At 41.5% G+C, this 13,520-nt stretch overlaps 1 protein-coding gene across 4 annotated transcripts in view; it reads right to left on the bottom strand.

The window, feature by feature from the left end:
* Positions 1-11,139, bottom strand: part of CCDC93 (CCC complex scaffolding subunit CCDC93) — a 46,166-nt gene extending 35,027 nt beyond the window's left edge. For 3 of the 4 annotated variants that reach the window (XM_025174957.2, XM_088146482.1, XM_007421895.3), the window contains exons 1-6: positions 10,994-11,139; positions 7,591-7,704; positions 7,124-7,218; positions 6,339-6,450; positions 6,025-6,123; positions 1,706-1,762 (exon numbers count right to left, since the gene is read on the bottom strand). In XM_025174957.2, coding sequence (XP_025030725.2) covers positions 1,706-1,762; positions 6,025-6,123; positions 6,339-6,450; positions 7,124-7,218; positions 7,591-7,704; positions 10,994-11,035 — 519 coding nt within the window. In that variant the 5' untranslated portion in view covers positions 11,036-11,139. Of the gene's footprint in view, positions 1-1,705; positions 1,763-6,024; positions 6,124-6,338; positions 6,451-7,123; positions 7,219-7,590; positions 7,705-10,993 lie in introns of those variants that run through there. The other variant, XM_025174965.2, reaches the window with a different exon arrangement.
* Between the last annotated feature and the right edge of the window lie 2,381 nt (positions 11,140-13,520).

The following is a 13,520-nucleotide window of genomic DNA, read 5'->3' as shown; positions in this document are numbered from 1 at the left end:
CTTCTGAAAATTCTTTCTTGTCACTAATGTGTAACAAGAACAGGCTTTCTATGTGAAAATCTTATATATGAATAAGCAAACCTCACCTCACCTCCTCCATCTACATGGCTTTGCTAAATCAAATAGAAGAAGAAATGTCAACAAAACTAATAAAAGTCTTCCTTGAATCGAGTTCCATTCCTAGTAAGTACACGAAGATATCTATGAAATTTTGCTGGCAAAGCCATGTACTGTACATTTTTGTGTGCTAATTTGGTTCTTGGAATTATTGTAAGAAGGGAAACTTTTATACTTCACATTTCTCCATAAATTCTGACTAAAATATGGTGTCTGAGCTATCTAGCCCATTTTTATTACACATTTATTCAGGATTCCAGTATCTTTTTAGCCATCTACTGTTTATTTCACTGGATGCAAGGCTGCCATGAAAATATGATAGGGATCAGCATTAGTTTGAAATAATTGGTAAATATAACAGGCTATCATAGGAATCGCAGGGAGGGAGCAAAGAAGGAAGGAAGAGAAATATGCAACAAAAAAAGTTATATAAGCAAATTCAAGTGGATTCTCAAAACGTGCCCTTCAATGAAGCCCATTCTTGTTTAGTGCTACATTTTTCTTAAAAAAGGGAGAAAACAAAAGAAATGCCTTTCTAGGGAGATCTGCTTTAGAATAGCAGTGTCTGGATTCTCTTTGATGTCCTCACACCCTTTGTTCTGACACAGTGACAAAGGCAGTTTACTTTCTCTTAGGTACAATGACAAATAAGATCACTGTTTCCACAACTTGAGTTCTCTCCTCCGTTGACTCTGCCAGAGGAAGATACGCTAAGAGCTTTTTACCCTCTCTCTCTGATGCTTTGATCAATGTTGGCAGATACACAAGTGGGTAAATCTCTTTTAAACCACAGTACATCAGCTGAAATGCAGTGTAAGCCATACAAATTATGCATCTTTAAATTCACATTTATGTGGTATTTGAAACTGACACCACTTCCTTCAAGGACAAAAGGAAAACCCAAATGTATTGCTAATATTCAAAACTTACACTGGGATTTCAATATACCATGATTCTATATGCCACATAAAATTAATCCAACATTAACCTAGTAATGCTATCTGAAAAATAAAAGAGAACTCTCTTTTATTTTTATCGTCCCCGAGAACTCTCCGTATAAAGAAAAGCAATAAATTTGTAACACAAATTTGATAGCTGTATGCTGTAAAATACATGGATGGCTGAAGCTGGGACGCTATCTGCTAGGAATCCTACATCCCATCCTGTGTTGTGGCCCATGCTCAACCACAATAAACCACACTATGATTCACAATACACAAATCCAGTCAAATCCTCTGTAACTGTTAATGACACGGGAAAGAACATTTCTGTCATTATATTCTTTGCAAGGGGGGAAATCAATTTGTAACAAAATATAACATTAATAAGAAATATAATGTATGGATATCAGTACTGTAGTTATAATTCATCTGAAAAGGTTTCCTAAGTAAAAAGAAAAAAAAAATTATATACAGGGTCTATCTGTTTGAAAAAAGAAGAGAAAATAAAATAAAAAGATGGCACATTTAAATCAAACATTTGTAAAAAGAAGAGAAAATAAAATAAGATGGCACATTTAAATCAAACATTAAATTCTGAAAATTTTTGAAAAATCTTCCAAGTAAAGTGCACTGCAGTTTACACTTACACTGATCTCATTAACAGCTTTTATAGCCTTCTCTTTTCGTTGCATGAAATCATCATCCTGCAAGGCAATTAAGATAACTTTAAACAATAGCAGCACACTTTCAATTTCTACAGGGCTAGCAAAGATTGGAACCCCGTTGTATCTTAACTGTGATGCTCAAATACACAAAAATAGAAGCTATGTCATTTTGGTACTGTCACACTGAGAATACAATTGCATAAGTACTTATCTGGGTCATTAAATTCATTAGGACTTAGTTCTAAATAGCCACAGATACAACGGTGCCATTTATGCTTACATCCTATACTATATAATATACTACCCTATAACTTTAGGAAAGATACTTGTCCCATCAAAAGCAAAGGCTTTGGACTTTAGTTATCACATAGGAGGCAGAAAAAGATGCTTAGCAGCTTGCAAATAATAGACCCAGTTAACACAAGAAGATATACCTGTTCTGGCATTAAATGTTTCAATGATAGTTCAATGTCTTAATGATCCCTTCTAAAAACAAAGGTTTTAAGTCTGAAGCACCTTGTTCCAGCAGGCGAGTATGATGTGAATATTGAAAACCAAAGAGTTTTTAATGACAATGTGCAAAAGTTTTTGAATTCAAACTGTTCTGAATTAAAAATGTCTCGTTTCAGGTTTAGAGATCAGTTTGGAATGTTGCTGTTGCACCAGCCTCTCTACTGCATAGCAAACTCACTGCCTGAGTTCCTTGACTCCATCTCTGGGTTGATGGTGGAGTTCCCTAGACTTCAATTTGCCTTCCCTGAGAGTGGGGTCTGAGGCGGCTCAGGTGTTCATGGCGACCATGACGGCCATGGGCCTATCCCAGGTCATCCAGAGCCTGACACAGGACAGCAGTCACACACCAGACCTGGTGTTCCTGTCGGAGCAGTGGCTATGTGATCAGAAATTGGGGGGCTTTTGGTGTCCCTCGTCATGATCAGATCACACCCTGATTACCATGTCATTCTCTGGTGCTGCCATCCACTGCAGGGAGACTGGATCCATTAAATTGGTCCGCCCCCGGCAACTGATGGACACTGATGGGTTTCAGAGGGAGCTGGGGGTTGTTCCTGCTGGTCTGCTGCCCAGTCCATCTGAAGCCTTGATCACTGCTTGGAATAAGAGGGCGGCTGAGGCCTTGGATCGGACTGTGCCTATGCGACCTCTCCCCTCTCGTGGATCTCAGCACTCCCTGTGGTTTACAGAGGAGCTAAGGGAATTGAAACGAGAGAAGTCTAGTGTGTCACTGATGTTCTACAGGGGACAAACATGACCGGACAGGGGTTAGAGCTGCTATTAAGGCCTATATTGTGGCAGTAAGGCAGCAGTAAGGCAGTAAGGGACGCGGTGGCGCAGCGGCTTAATGACGCGAAAGTTGCCGGCCAGAAATGGCTGACGCTTCGGCGGTTCGAGTCCAGCCTTCGCGTTAAACAGGGTGAGCTCCTGTTTCCTCCCCCCAGTTCCTGTCAACCCAACAGTTCGAAAACTTACGTGAGTAGATAAATGGGGACTCTCACTCCGGTGGGAGGAAAAAATGCTGGCGCGGTGCCTTGCAAAAAAAGGAGTGGGGAGTAGTTGCCAGTAAGCGCGAAAAACCGTGTGCGCCCGAAAAGGGCGCTAAGCAACGGAAACCCCGCCTCCTGCGCTCGCCAGCTGGGCTCTGCCCTAGGAAGGAGGCTCTGGCAAACCACTTCCGAAAACAGTTGCCTTGAAAACTGCAAAGGACTTGTCCAAAAAGCAGTCACTGCAGGGTCAGCCATGACTGAGCGCAGACAAAAAAAAAAAAAAAAAAGGCAGCAAAGCATCAGTACTTCTCTGCCCTTACTGCATCTGCGGATAGCCATCCTGCAGCCCTGTTCTGGGTCACACGTGCCCTCTTGGATAGAGAGGGCCTGGATTATCCCCTGCAGGGGCATGCTGAAGAATCTGTTCAGCATTCATCAGACAAAGTCACTTGAATTCGCTCACAGTTAATCGTGCTTTTGGATGATCTCTGGTGTGGGCAGGATGGGGTTGTGCATCCATCCTTGCCCTACTTGATCTCTCGGCAGCTTTCAATACCATCAACCGTGGTTTCCTTCTGGATTGACTCAAAAGGTTGGGGGGTGGGCAGCACGATTGGGGGTTGTGTATCCATCCCTAACCTACTTGACCTCCTGGCGGCTTTCAATACCATCGACCATAGTATCCTTCTGGATTGACTCAGAGGACCAGGGGTAGGTGGTTGTGCTGGTTTTCCTCCTTTCTTAGGTGATGATTCCAGTCAGTGGTGATCAGGGGGAAGAGATCCTGCCCTCGGCCCCTACTGTGTGGGATGCCACAGGGTTCAGGGCTCTCTCCGCTCCTATTTAACATCTACATGAGGCCACTGGGTGAGCTCATCTTTCGCCATGGGGTGAAGTATCACCAGTATGCTGATGATACTCAATTATACATGTTTGCCCCCTGTGAACCAAGTGGGCATCTTAGTGGGTGTCTTATCCTGGTGCCTGGAGGCTGTGAGGATTCGGATGGGGAACAACAGGCTTCAACCGAACCCTGGCAAGACTGAGTGGCTTTGGGTTTTGGGGCCCACCGGTTCTAGGACTATACCATCTTTGCTGCTGGGTGGGGTTGCACTGCCCCAAACAGACCCTGTGTGCGATCTGGGGATTCTCCTAGACTCACAACTCGTGTTCGAGGAGCAGGTGGTAGTCATGGCTAGGAGCGCTTTTGCTCAATTTCATGTTATACGTCAGTTGTGCCTGTTCCTAGATTGAGGGGCTCTACTCACAGTCACTCATGCTCTAGTCACCTTCCAGTTGGACTATTGCAATGTGCTCTATATGGGGCTCCCCTTGAAGAGTATCCGGAAGCTTTAGCTGGTGCAGAATGAAGCGGTGCAAGCAGTTGTGTTTCCAGAAGAACCCATGTTACACCTCTGCTCCATGAGCTGCACTGGTTACCAGTCTGTTTCCAAGTCCAATTCAGTGTGCTGGTTTTGACCTTTAAAGCTGTACATGGCATGGGACCGGGTTATTTGAGGGATTACCTCTCCCTGATTACATCTGCCTGTCCCACCAGATCCAGCAGAGAGGGCGTGCTGAGGGTCCTGTCAACTAGAGAGCTTCATTTGGTGGGTCCTAGGTGGTGGGCCTTTTCTGCTGTGGCCCCCACTTTATGGAACGTCCTTCCCTCCAAAGTGAGGCTGGCCTCATCCCTTTTAGCTTTCCGAAGATCCCCCAAGACCTGATTGGGTCAGCAGACCTGGAGACCATAGGGGACTGACGAAATATTGAGATGGCTCCTGTGTAATTAACACCTCCTCTTCGCATAATCTCTTTTTTATTCTGTTTTTAGTTTTGTGCCTTTTATAATTTTATAATTTTTAATATTAATAATGTTAATATTAATTTGTATATTTTGTTTTTAACTTTGTTGCATGCTGCCTAGAATTATGATTGTGAGATGGGCAGCTATATAAATAAGATGAATAAATAAATAATAAATTTTAAAAGGTTATTGTTTTTGACTTAGCTATTTCAGATTTAAAATGGTCTGCTTTAATTATCCTGAAGATGTTCTAGCTTAAAAAAAATGTTTGGGCTATGAAACACAATTTTGAGGTAAAATACTTCCAAAATTATTCAGATGGCAAGTTTTGAACAGAAAACAAAGGTTTCAAATATTTCACACAACAGTTTCAAATCAGAAGCAGGATGTTTCAAATGCAAAACGGTTCAAATTCAAAACATTTTGCACACCCCTATATTTTAATCATAAAAAAGCTTTACAGTTAGACTTTTTTCCATAGATAGATGGGAGACAAATCACTGGAACATATTCTGAGTTTTCTAGCATAGAAAAATTGAACAAGAGATGTTCCTAAGAGACAAACCTACCACATAGCACTGTAAAGTAGTATCTCGTAAATATGGAACATTAAACATCAAATCCCAATGTCTCTATAGAAAATAATCTTGTAATAAAAAAAAATTATATGTCAGTCAGTGCTGGACAAGCACATTGCTTTAAAGTACTGTTGATAACAACTTTCCAGATTACTCTTGAAATGCTCCCAAATGACTGGCAATACAACTGGATATTTAACACTAAAGAAGCAGTACTGAAATATTCCACTCATATTTGTTTTGCTCCAGTATCAGCTCCTGATGTTTGATTCATCAGTTTCTGTCCTGTCCTAAAACCTATGAGCTGAAACAGCTGTGCAAGTTTGCTTCAATCCCTTACAACTGAAAGATGCTGAAGAGAATCACTCTTATTGCTGGTTCTCAAATGATAGAAGATAGCAATCAAATGTTTACCTCTGGTAGTCTGTGTATCTTTTGAAACTGAGATATGGAATATGACCGGATGTAATCTCCCATTTCTTCCCGGGTTTCTATTGCACGTTTTACAAGCCACTAAGAGCAACAAAGGAAAAGAATGAAAAAGTGTGTGCGGGGGGCGGGGGGAATAAAAGAAAAATTAATGGCATTAAAGTAGCAACTTGCATGCTTACATAGGATCTGGATATGTTACATCTATCAAAAAGGCAATTAAGAAAATGAACCTCTTCTTTTAATCGGCAGAGCTCTTTGCTCAAGAAAGTAATCTTTAAAAATCAAGAAGCGTGTACCTGTACGACAGGAAAGATGTGAATGAAATCCAACCCCTGTATTTGATGTGGCTCCAAGCGGTGAGGGCACTTCATTCTAGGCAAAACTGATACAATTTTCTCTGTTAAGGCACTGGAAAAAGGCAAATATGAGACGATTTAGAAGTGTGCAAGTGCACATACAACATCCTGAAAGAGCCCTCTAGTGGATAAAATTGAACTGCCAGTGAACACCACATCCCACTGGTAATTTCTTTAGGAATCTCAACCTAATACAAAGAGCCTTATTTTTCATGTAAGTGGATACAGGATAAAAGACTAAAGTGATACAAATGCTGCACACAAGAACTTAACAATATTAAGACAGGTCTGATCATTTCCATGACAAATCATTTGAACCATAGCCTCAGGTCTTATCTTCTAGAAAAAAAAGCTCTGAGACAAACTTTTAAATATTTAAGATTGTCTATCATAATATGTCACCTTTAAGTTGCTTCTTGCTAAGATACATATAGTAGACAGACTGGGGGCTTTCCATAAAGCACTCCTCATAGCAGGGTGCAACAGTACCCCATTCCCACTTGCACGGATCAATGAAAACAGCATTCAGTTGTGATGATTTTGGCGTTACCTAAAAAACTGATTTGAGAATGATGTATAGAAATTAAGTGTCTGTTTTTCAAGGGTACTATGAAACTCAAGATAATTGGGAACTCTTGCACAACTTTCCCAGATAAATAAAATTTGTGCTGAAAACATCATGCAAGCCAAAAAGTTACTTTCCAAGTGCTTCCCCACCAACTTACATTTTTTGACCAATTGTTGAGTTTTCCTGAAATAATAAATCAACATCAATGTCAAAGTTGCACGTTGTGATACACCAAGTCATGCCACCAACCACCTAGAACAAGATAAACGTATTCTTTAAATTGTCTGGAGTGGAAAATCCAGTTAATGCCATATTACCACCTGTTAGACTTAACAGCAAAAATGTAATTCATATTTCTTTAACTTAGTAGCAGTTCCAGAATTTACTATCGATTGCAAGATATCTCCTTTTAACTCTTACTAGAGCAGCCATATTTATTTCCTTTTAATACAAAACTGAAGAGAATTAAAAAACCAAAACAGTTGTTCTTTTAATCTGTATTTCAGTTAAAACGTGTAACGTTTTGGTTAAAATCAGCAAAATGATGAAATTTAATTAATCTGCTGATTAGACCATGCAGCCTACACACAGTATCATAGTAATGATACATGAATATAGTCTTACCTTATCAAAAGGAGACAGACCTTTAATTCTTGCCCTGAAGTATCCAGCTGCCACCAAGAGCTCTAAAATTTCACTTAACTTGATATTTTGTTCTTCATCCTCTCGTGTTTCAACCTAAAAAGATAATTAGAGGGTTCCATATTAATAAAAATTATCGCTTTGGAGTGGGGTGGCACACTAATCAAATCAATTAGTAAGTTAAAATAAAATTTATTTTTTTCAATACACGTTATATTTATATCATAGTACATGTTCTATAGATTAGCTCATGATACACATCAATATTATCATAACCAGTTCTGCACATTCAAAGAAGTGTCCAAGGCTGGGTCTTCATTTCAAAGCATGATCCTCTCCCTGCCTCAGCAGAGAGTATAAGATGTGAGACATTGCTGTGAGTATAAGATTACAGCTTAAAAATTGTGCTATCATAGCCCCAAATTTTATTTTTATGTGGCCATGTATTTTAATACTACTTCTGCCAGAGCTTCTTGGATGAAGATAATTCATTATGTATTTATTAAATTAATATCTTGTCTTTTCACCTGACATAATGCTTAAGAGAGGAGTTTTTAATCCTACTGTAAAATAATTTGTGGAGAAAATTACTTAAATATAGCTTATTTATTTGATTGGATGCTGCATGACCAAACAACCTTGTAGACAATTCTGTGGATTTATCCAGATCAAAAATGCTGGTAGAATCTAAAGTATAATACAACTTCAAAGGTAGTATTACCAATGCATGCATCTAGTCATCAGTTATGGTTAACGATACATGCGAAGTACAAATATATATATATATTTTTAATTGTGCCTATATACTGCCAATTCAATAAAAATGACTACCAGTGGTTTTGCATTTATACCAATCCCAATTACGTTTCACAACATAGGAACGCATGTGAAGACAACAAACTCCAAGTTTAAAATCATGAGCATCTGCAAATGCACCACAAAAATAAACCTCTAAATCAAATCAGTGATTCTCAAACTGTGGACCATGGATCACTGGTGGAGATCCAGCACATGGTCTAACGCAGACTCTCTACATTCGCGGGCCAGTATCCAAGTGCTGCCTCAAACCAACAGCCAGCTGGTTTGCAAGAATGAATCGGTGGCTGAAAACTGCTTCACTGAAACTCACAAGTGGCAGTACAAGTAGCAATACGAGTACTAAAATTCAGAAGACTGAATTTCAGAACTGTTACCAAGTGTGGGTCCACATGAGCTATGAAACGATGATTTTGCATAAGCAATCCCAAGAGAAATGTGCAATTAGGAAATGCAGTGATGAATATCTAAGAGTGGGCTGGAGATCAACCTAATCCTAGCCCCTTAATAATCAGATTTTTGTTAAAGAACATTTGTGACCAGCAAGTTCCTATTAAGACCTGTTATGATTATGTCAGGGGTTCCATTAAAAAATTCAAAGGATAAATTAATATTTAATTTTGGATTTTTTTGGTACAATATTTAAAGTAAAGATGCTTTAAAAATGAACAGAGATTGGAAGGTATGTACAGATGCAACCATAACAATCATCTAATTCACCATAAAATGTGAACTTCCATGATCTTAAAAATGAAGACACAGGGAGTGGGTTAAAAAGGAAGACACTGCATTTTCTAAATGTTTATTTAGTGATCCAGCAAGGGCTTATCTGCACAGCTCAATGTGTTTTCCCCTTGTTCTCAGGAAGGATGGAAAATAAGTTGGCTTGAGAACCACAGCCCAAACAGTGTTCCTGTTACCATGCCTCAAGAACAAGAGTGGTAGAGTCACTGCCTCACACGCGGGTAACGATTTGGGCTGTGGCTGTTGGGAAATGATGAAACTGAGAATAGCAGCTAATGGGAAAGGGATTTTTCTCCTCTGCTGCAAAATGGGATCACCTTTCTTTTAATTTATAGGAAACTGTTATGCCACTGTTACGTGAATTGAATTATGCTCTTTCATACAACACATTATTTCTGGGTGTTAAGTTCTATAGGACAGACTTCCTTTAATTGGAAATATCAAGCTATTATAGACAGATAAACTAATCATTTAATATAATGGAAACTATAGAAATGGAGACAGCAGTGAAAACTGTAAACCACCAAGCATTTAATGAAGCATGTTGGGGATTTGCAAAAGAATGAGGCAGGAAACATAAAGAACAGCATGGTGGAAAGTACTGCAGGCTGCATGGTCCCAGTTAAGGCTGCAAGGAGGTTACCGGGGAAAATGTAAACTCATGAAAATCCATTTTTGGTCTTCCGCTAGAGCAGTGTTTCTCAACCTTGTCAACTTGAAAATGTGTGGACTTTAACTCCCAGAATTCCCTCGCCAACAAGCGGGGGGGGGGGGAATTCTCGGAGTTGAATTCCACACATCTTCAAGTTGCCAAGACTGAGAAACACTGCCTTAGAGAATTTCTTGACCATGCATCAGACCTGGAAAAGGTATGTCTCAAAGAACTTTGGTTAGCTGTATTTTTGCATGAGAATTTTCTATGAAACATCCATGTACTGTATGTATGAAAAAGATTAGGAAAGGAACTCAAATTTCTTTAGGTTTTTTTTTTTGCTTTATTTATACCCAGTAGTGGAACAAAGGGGGGGGGGGGAGAGAAAACAGTAACAAAGAGAAAGAGAAAGAGAGGGAGAGTGAAAAGAAAGCTATGCAAATTCCCTAATTGTGGAATCCCCTCCCTATTCTGTTAGGCTGGCCCTAAGGTATTCCAATGGCACAAGCCATTTTATCCACACAAAAATAGGACAATGTACAACCGTCTTTTTAAAATGTTGCAATCCCAAACCACAATCTCACACACGTTCAACATTGGTGCTTCCTGGCATCCAGGAAGCATTTTCGGTGCTGTGGTAACCTCGCGTTTGCAACAAGAGTCGGCTGGAATGGAAAGGCATAGCACTCTGTGTGTGTGTGTGTGTGTGTGTGTGTGTGTGTTAAAAAAGCCCTGATCATACATAGAATGGCTTCGGCTCACGGATTAGCAATGCTCCGACTACCCAATCCAATTTCAGGAAAAAAAAAAAAAACAGAGAAACTTGGGGCACCCTAAAGACTAATACACTTCTTAGGACATAACACTTCACAGACGCCCGTCCACTTCATCAGCTGTACAGAGCTTCATCCCCCGGTTGAGGAGAAAGAGTCAAAGAAAAAACTCGGAAGGAAACGGGTTTTTCCTTCCTCTGGAAAGAACGCGGCTCATTCTCGAGTTGTTTCTTCCTCCTCCTCCTCCTCCTCCTCCTCCTCCTCGCCTAGCGACGTGCGTTCTCCACTCCCGAGTGACATTTAGGAAAGAAGGCAATACACGCAAGGTTCGCTTGCAGCAACAGGGCGGGAGGCAGAAAGGGAAGCTAGATCCCAATAATCCCACGACTCTTTCCTTTACCTCCTGGGGAGGCTGATGTTCCTGCCCCTTAAGGGTACCCATATCCGCGCCTTCTCTCCAGCTGCGGCGGCACCGCTTCCTTCTCTTCTGTCACATCCGCTCGCGCCGGATTAAAGACTCGCCCACTTAAGTGGGGAAGGCGTGGGTGGCTCTTCCTCTCCTTCCGCAAAATCATGCTCTCCCTCTTTTTCCGTTGGTTTGGACCGCCCTCAGCTATGCGGCGCGCAGACCTAGTATGGACCGTACCACTCTATTAAAAACAAGGGGGAGTGCGAAAACAGAAGGCGCTCAGGTGGCTCTTTGGAGCAGAAGGTGCGCTGGCGGGGTGGATGTTCGGAGGAATAAGCCGAGCCCGAAATCAGATTTTTGTAGAGGAATGCCTGGCCCTTATTCCCATGTTAGTTTGTTGTTTCTTGTTCATTATGGAAATTAGTGACAACGCCCCATTTCTGAGAAGGTAAACTGTTGTCTGCCCGAAAGGTAAACACATCCTCGAGGTGAGCTGATTCTTAATGACTGTACCCATGCAAGTATTTTGGCAGAATTATAAAATTTATACCCCTGCAATTTCTGGGAGGTTCCCATTCACGTATTGACCATGTCTGTCCCAAGTTAGCTTTTCAAGAGGAGCTTTTTGAGGTGTCATCTAACTGAACCTGATCAATGGAGCAACCTGCTTTTCTGTTGTATATAACAAAGTGAATTACCAAAGGGCAAAACAATCCACTTACTTACAATCCTATTATGACAAGAGCTCACTTAGCCATCTTTTGTCTGTATTTAGTTAGAAGTGTATTTATTTATTTAAACTTACTTATTGAAATAAATTGATATGGCTGCCCACCTCACAAATGCAACTCTGGGGCGCTGACAAAGATGAAAAAATACAAGATAAACAATGTACAATATTTCACAACCAACTAAAATGCAAACCGGCTGCTGAAGACACCAACAGTGTGGGCGTAATAACTCTCCTGACCCCCATGCCTGTGAAACCAGCCAGGTCTTCAAGCTTTCTAAAAGGTGAGCAGAGTTGGGGCCAACCTAATCGCAGGTGACGTGGTGTTCCAGATGGCAGTTGCAGCTACGGACAGGGCATGCTGCTAGATTGGTGGGGCCTGGAGCATGCCCCTCCTACTTAATGATATGGGTAGAAACAATGGGAGTAAGGGGGTCCCTCAAATACCCTACCCCATGCCATGTAGAGCTTTATGGATAATAACCAATACCTTGAATTGCACCCAGAAGCAAATTGAAAGCCAGTGCAGCTAGCAGAGCAAAGGTGTAACATGAGCATAGCAGGGCACGCCCATAATAGGGTGCACTGCTGCAATCTCGATCAACTGAAGCCTCTAGATGTTCTTCAAGGGTAGCTACATGTAGAACATATTGCAGTATCCACTCAGGTGACCAAAGCATGAATGACTATGTGGAGTTCCTCCTGATCCCGGAAGGGGGACAATTGGTGCACAATACAAAGTTGTTCAAAGGCCCCCTAGCCCCAGCTGCCACCCGCTCTTTGAACAGGAGCCTTGAGTCCAAGAGGATCCCCAAATTGTCCACCAGTACTGTCTGGGATAGTGCAACTCCATCTAGAACTAAGGATGGGAAATCACCAGATCCATGAGGCCCTAATACCCAAAGCTAGGGTTGAGCTGAAGCCTGATTATCCCCATCCAAACCCCCACAGCCTCCTGGCACTGAGGCAGAACCTCCGCAGAGTCATTTGGCTAGCCAGTGGTGGAGATATATAGCTGAGTATCAGCAGCATATTGATGACACCTCAACCCAAGTAGTTGAATGACCTCTCCCAGCAATTTCATGTAGGAGTACGGAGAGAGTCGATCTCTGAATCCCCATGTAAGAATGTCTGTGGCGTAGGCCTCTCTCCCCATCCATACTGACTGGAACCAATCCTGGTGGAAGAAGAAGAACTAGCACAACATTATGCCCCCAACTCCTAACCACAGTCAAAGATTTTGAAGGCCACTGAGAGATCAAAGACAGCTAGGAAGGACATGCTACTCCATCCTAAAGATCATCCACAAGTGCAACCAATGCCATTTAGTCCCATACCCTGTCCTGAAACCCAACTGGAGAGGGTCTAGATAATGTGTTTCATCCAGCACCCTCCGAAGCTGCAAGGCAACCATATTCTCAACAACCTTCCCTACAAAAGGCCGGAGACAGGGCGAACATTGTCCAAAACAGTTGGGTCTAAGACTGGCTTCTTGAGGAGGGGCAGATCGCTGTCTCCTTAAGACATGTTTCAAGGATGCATTCACCACCACCCAGACCCAACTGCAGATTGGCTCCTGGGCAGTCTTGGCTAGCCAGAAAGGAGACCGAGATAGCTGAATTTACAGCCTAAGAAACCTGTCTACTTAATACTAACAGCATCAAACTCAGCCTAGATAACCAAGCTAAAATGCACTTCAGTCAACTCCACAGGACATATACCAAGGCCAGAGTCCAATTTGGAGCAAATCTGAGGGGCTTTATTCAGAAGAGGTCTAGCATATTCCTC

This window comes from Python bivittatus, unplaced genomic scaffold (genome assembly GCF_059951505.1).
Source record: "Python bivittatus isolate LINGU-HERP-01145 unplaced genomic scaffold, Pbiv_v1 ctg000480_np1212, whole genome shotgun sequence".
NCBI classification, from domain to species: Eukaryota; Metazoa; Chordata; class Lepidosauria; order Squamata; family Pythonidae; genus Python; species Python bivittatus.
Note: the sequence above shows the minus strand (reverse complement) of the source record. Positions and strands in the feature narration are given on the sequence as shown.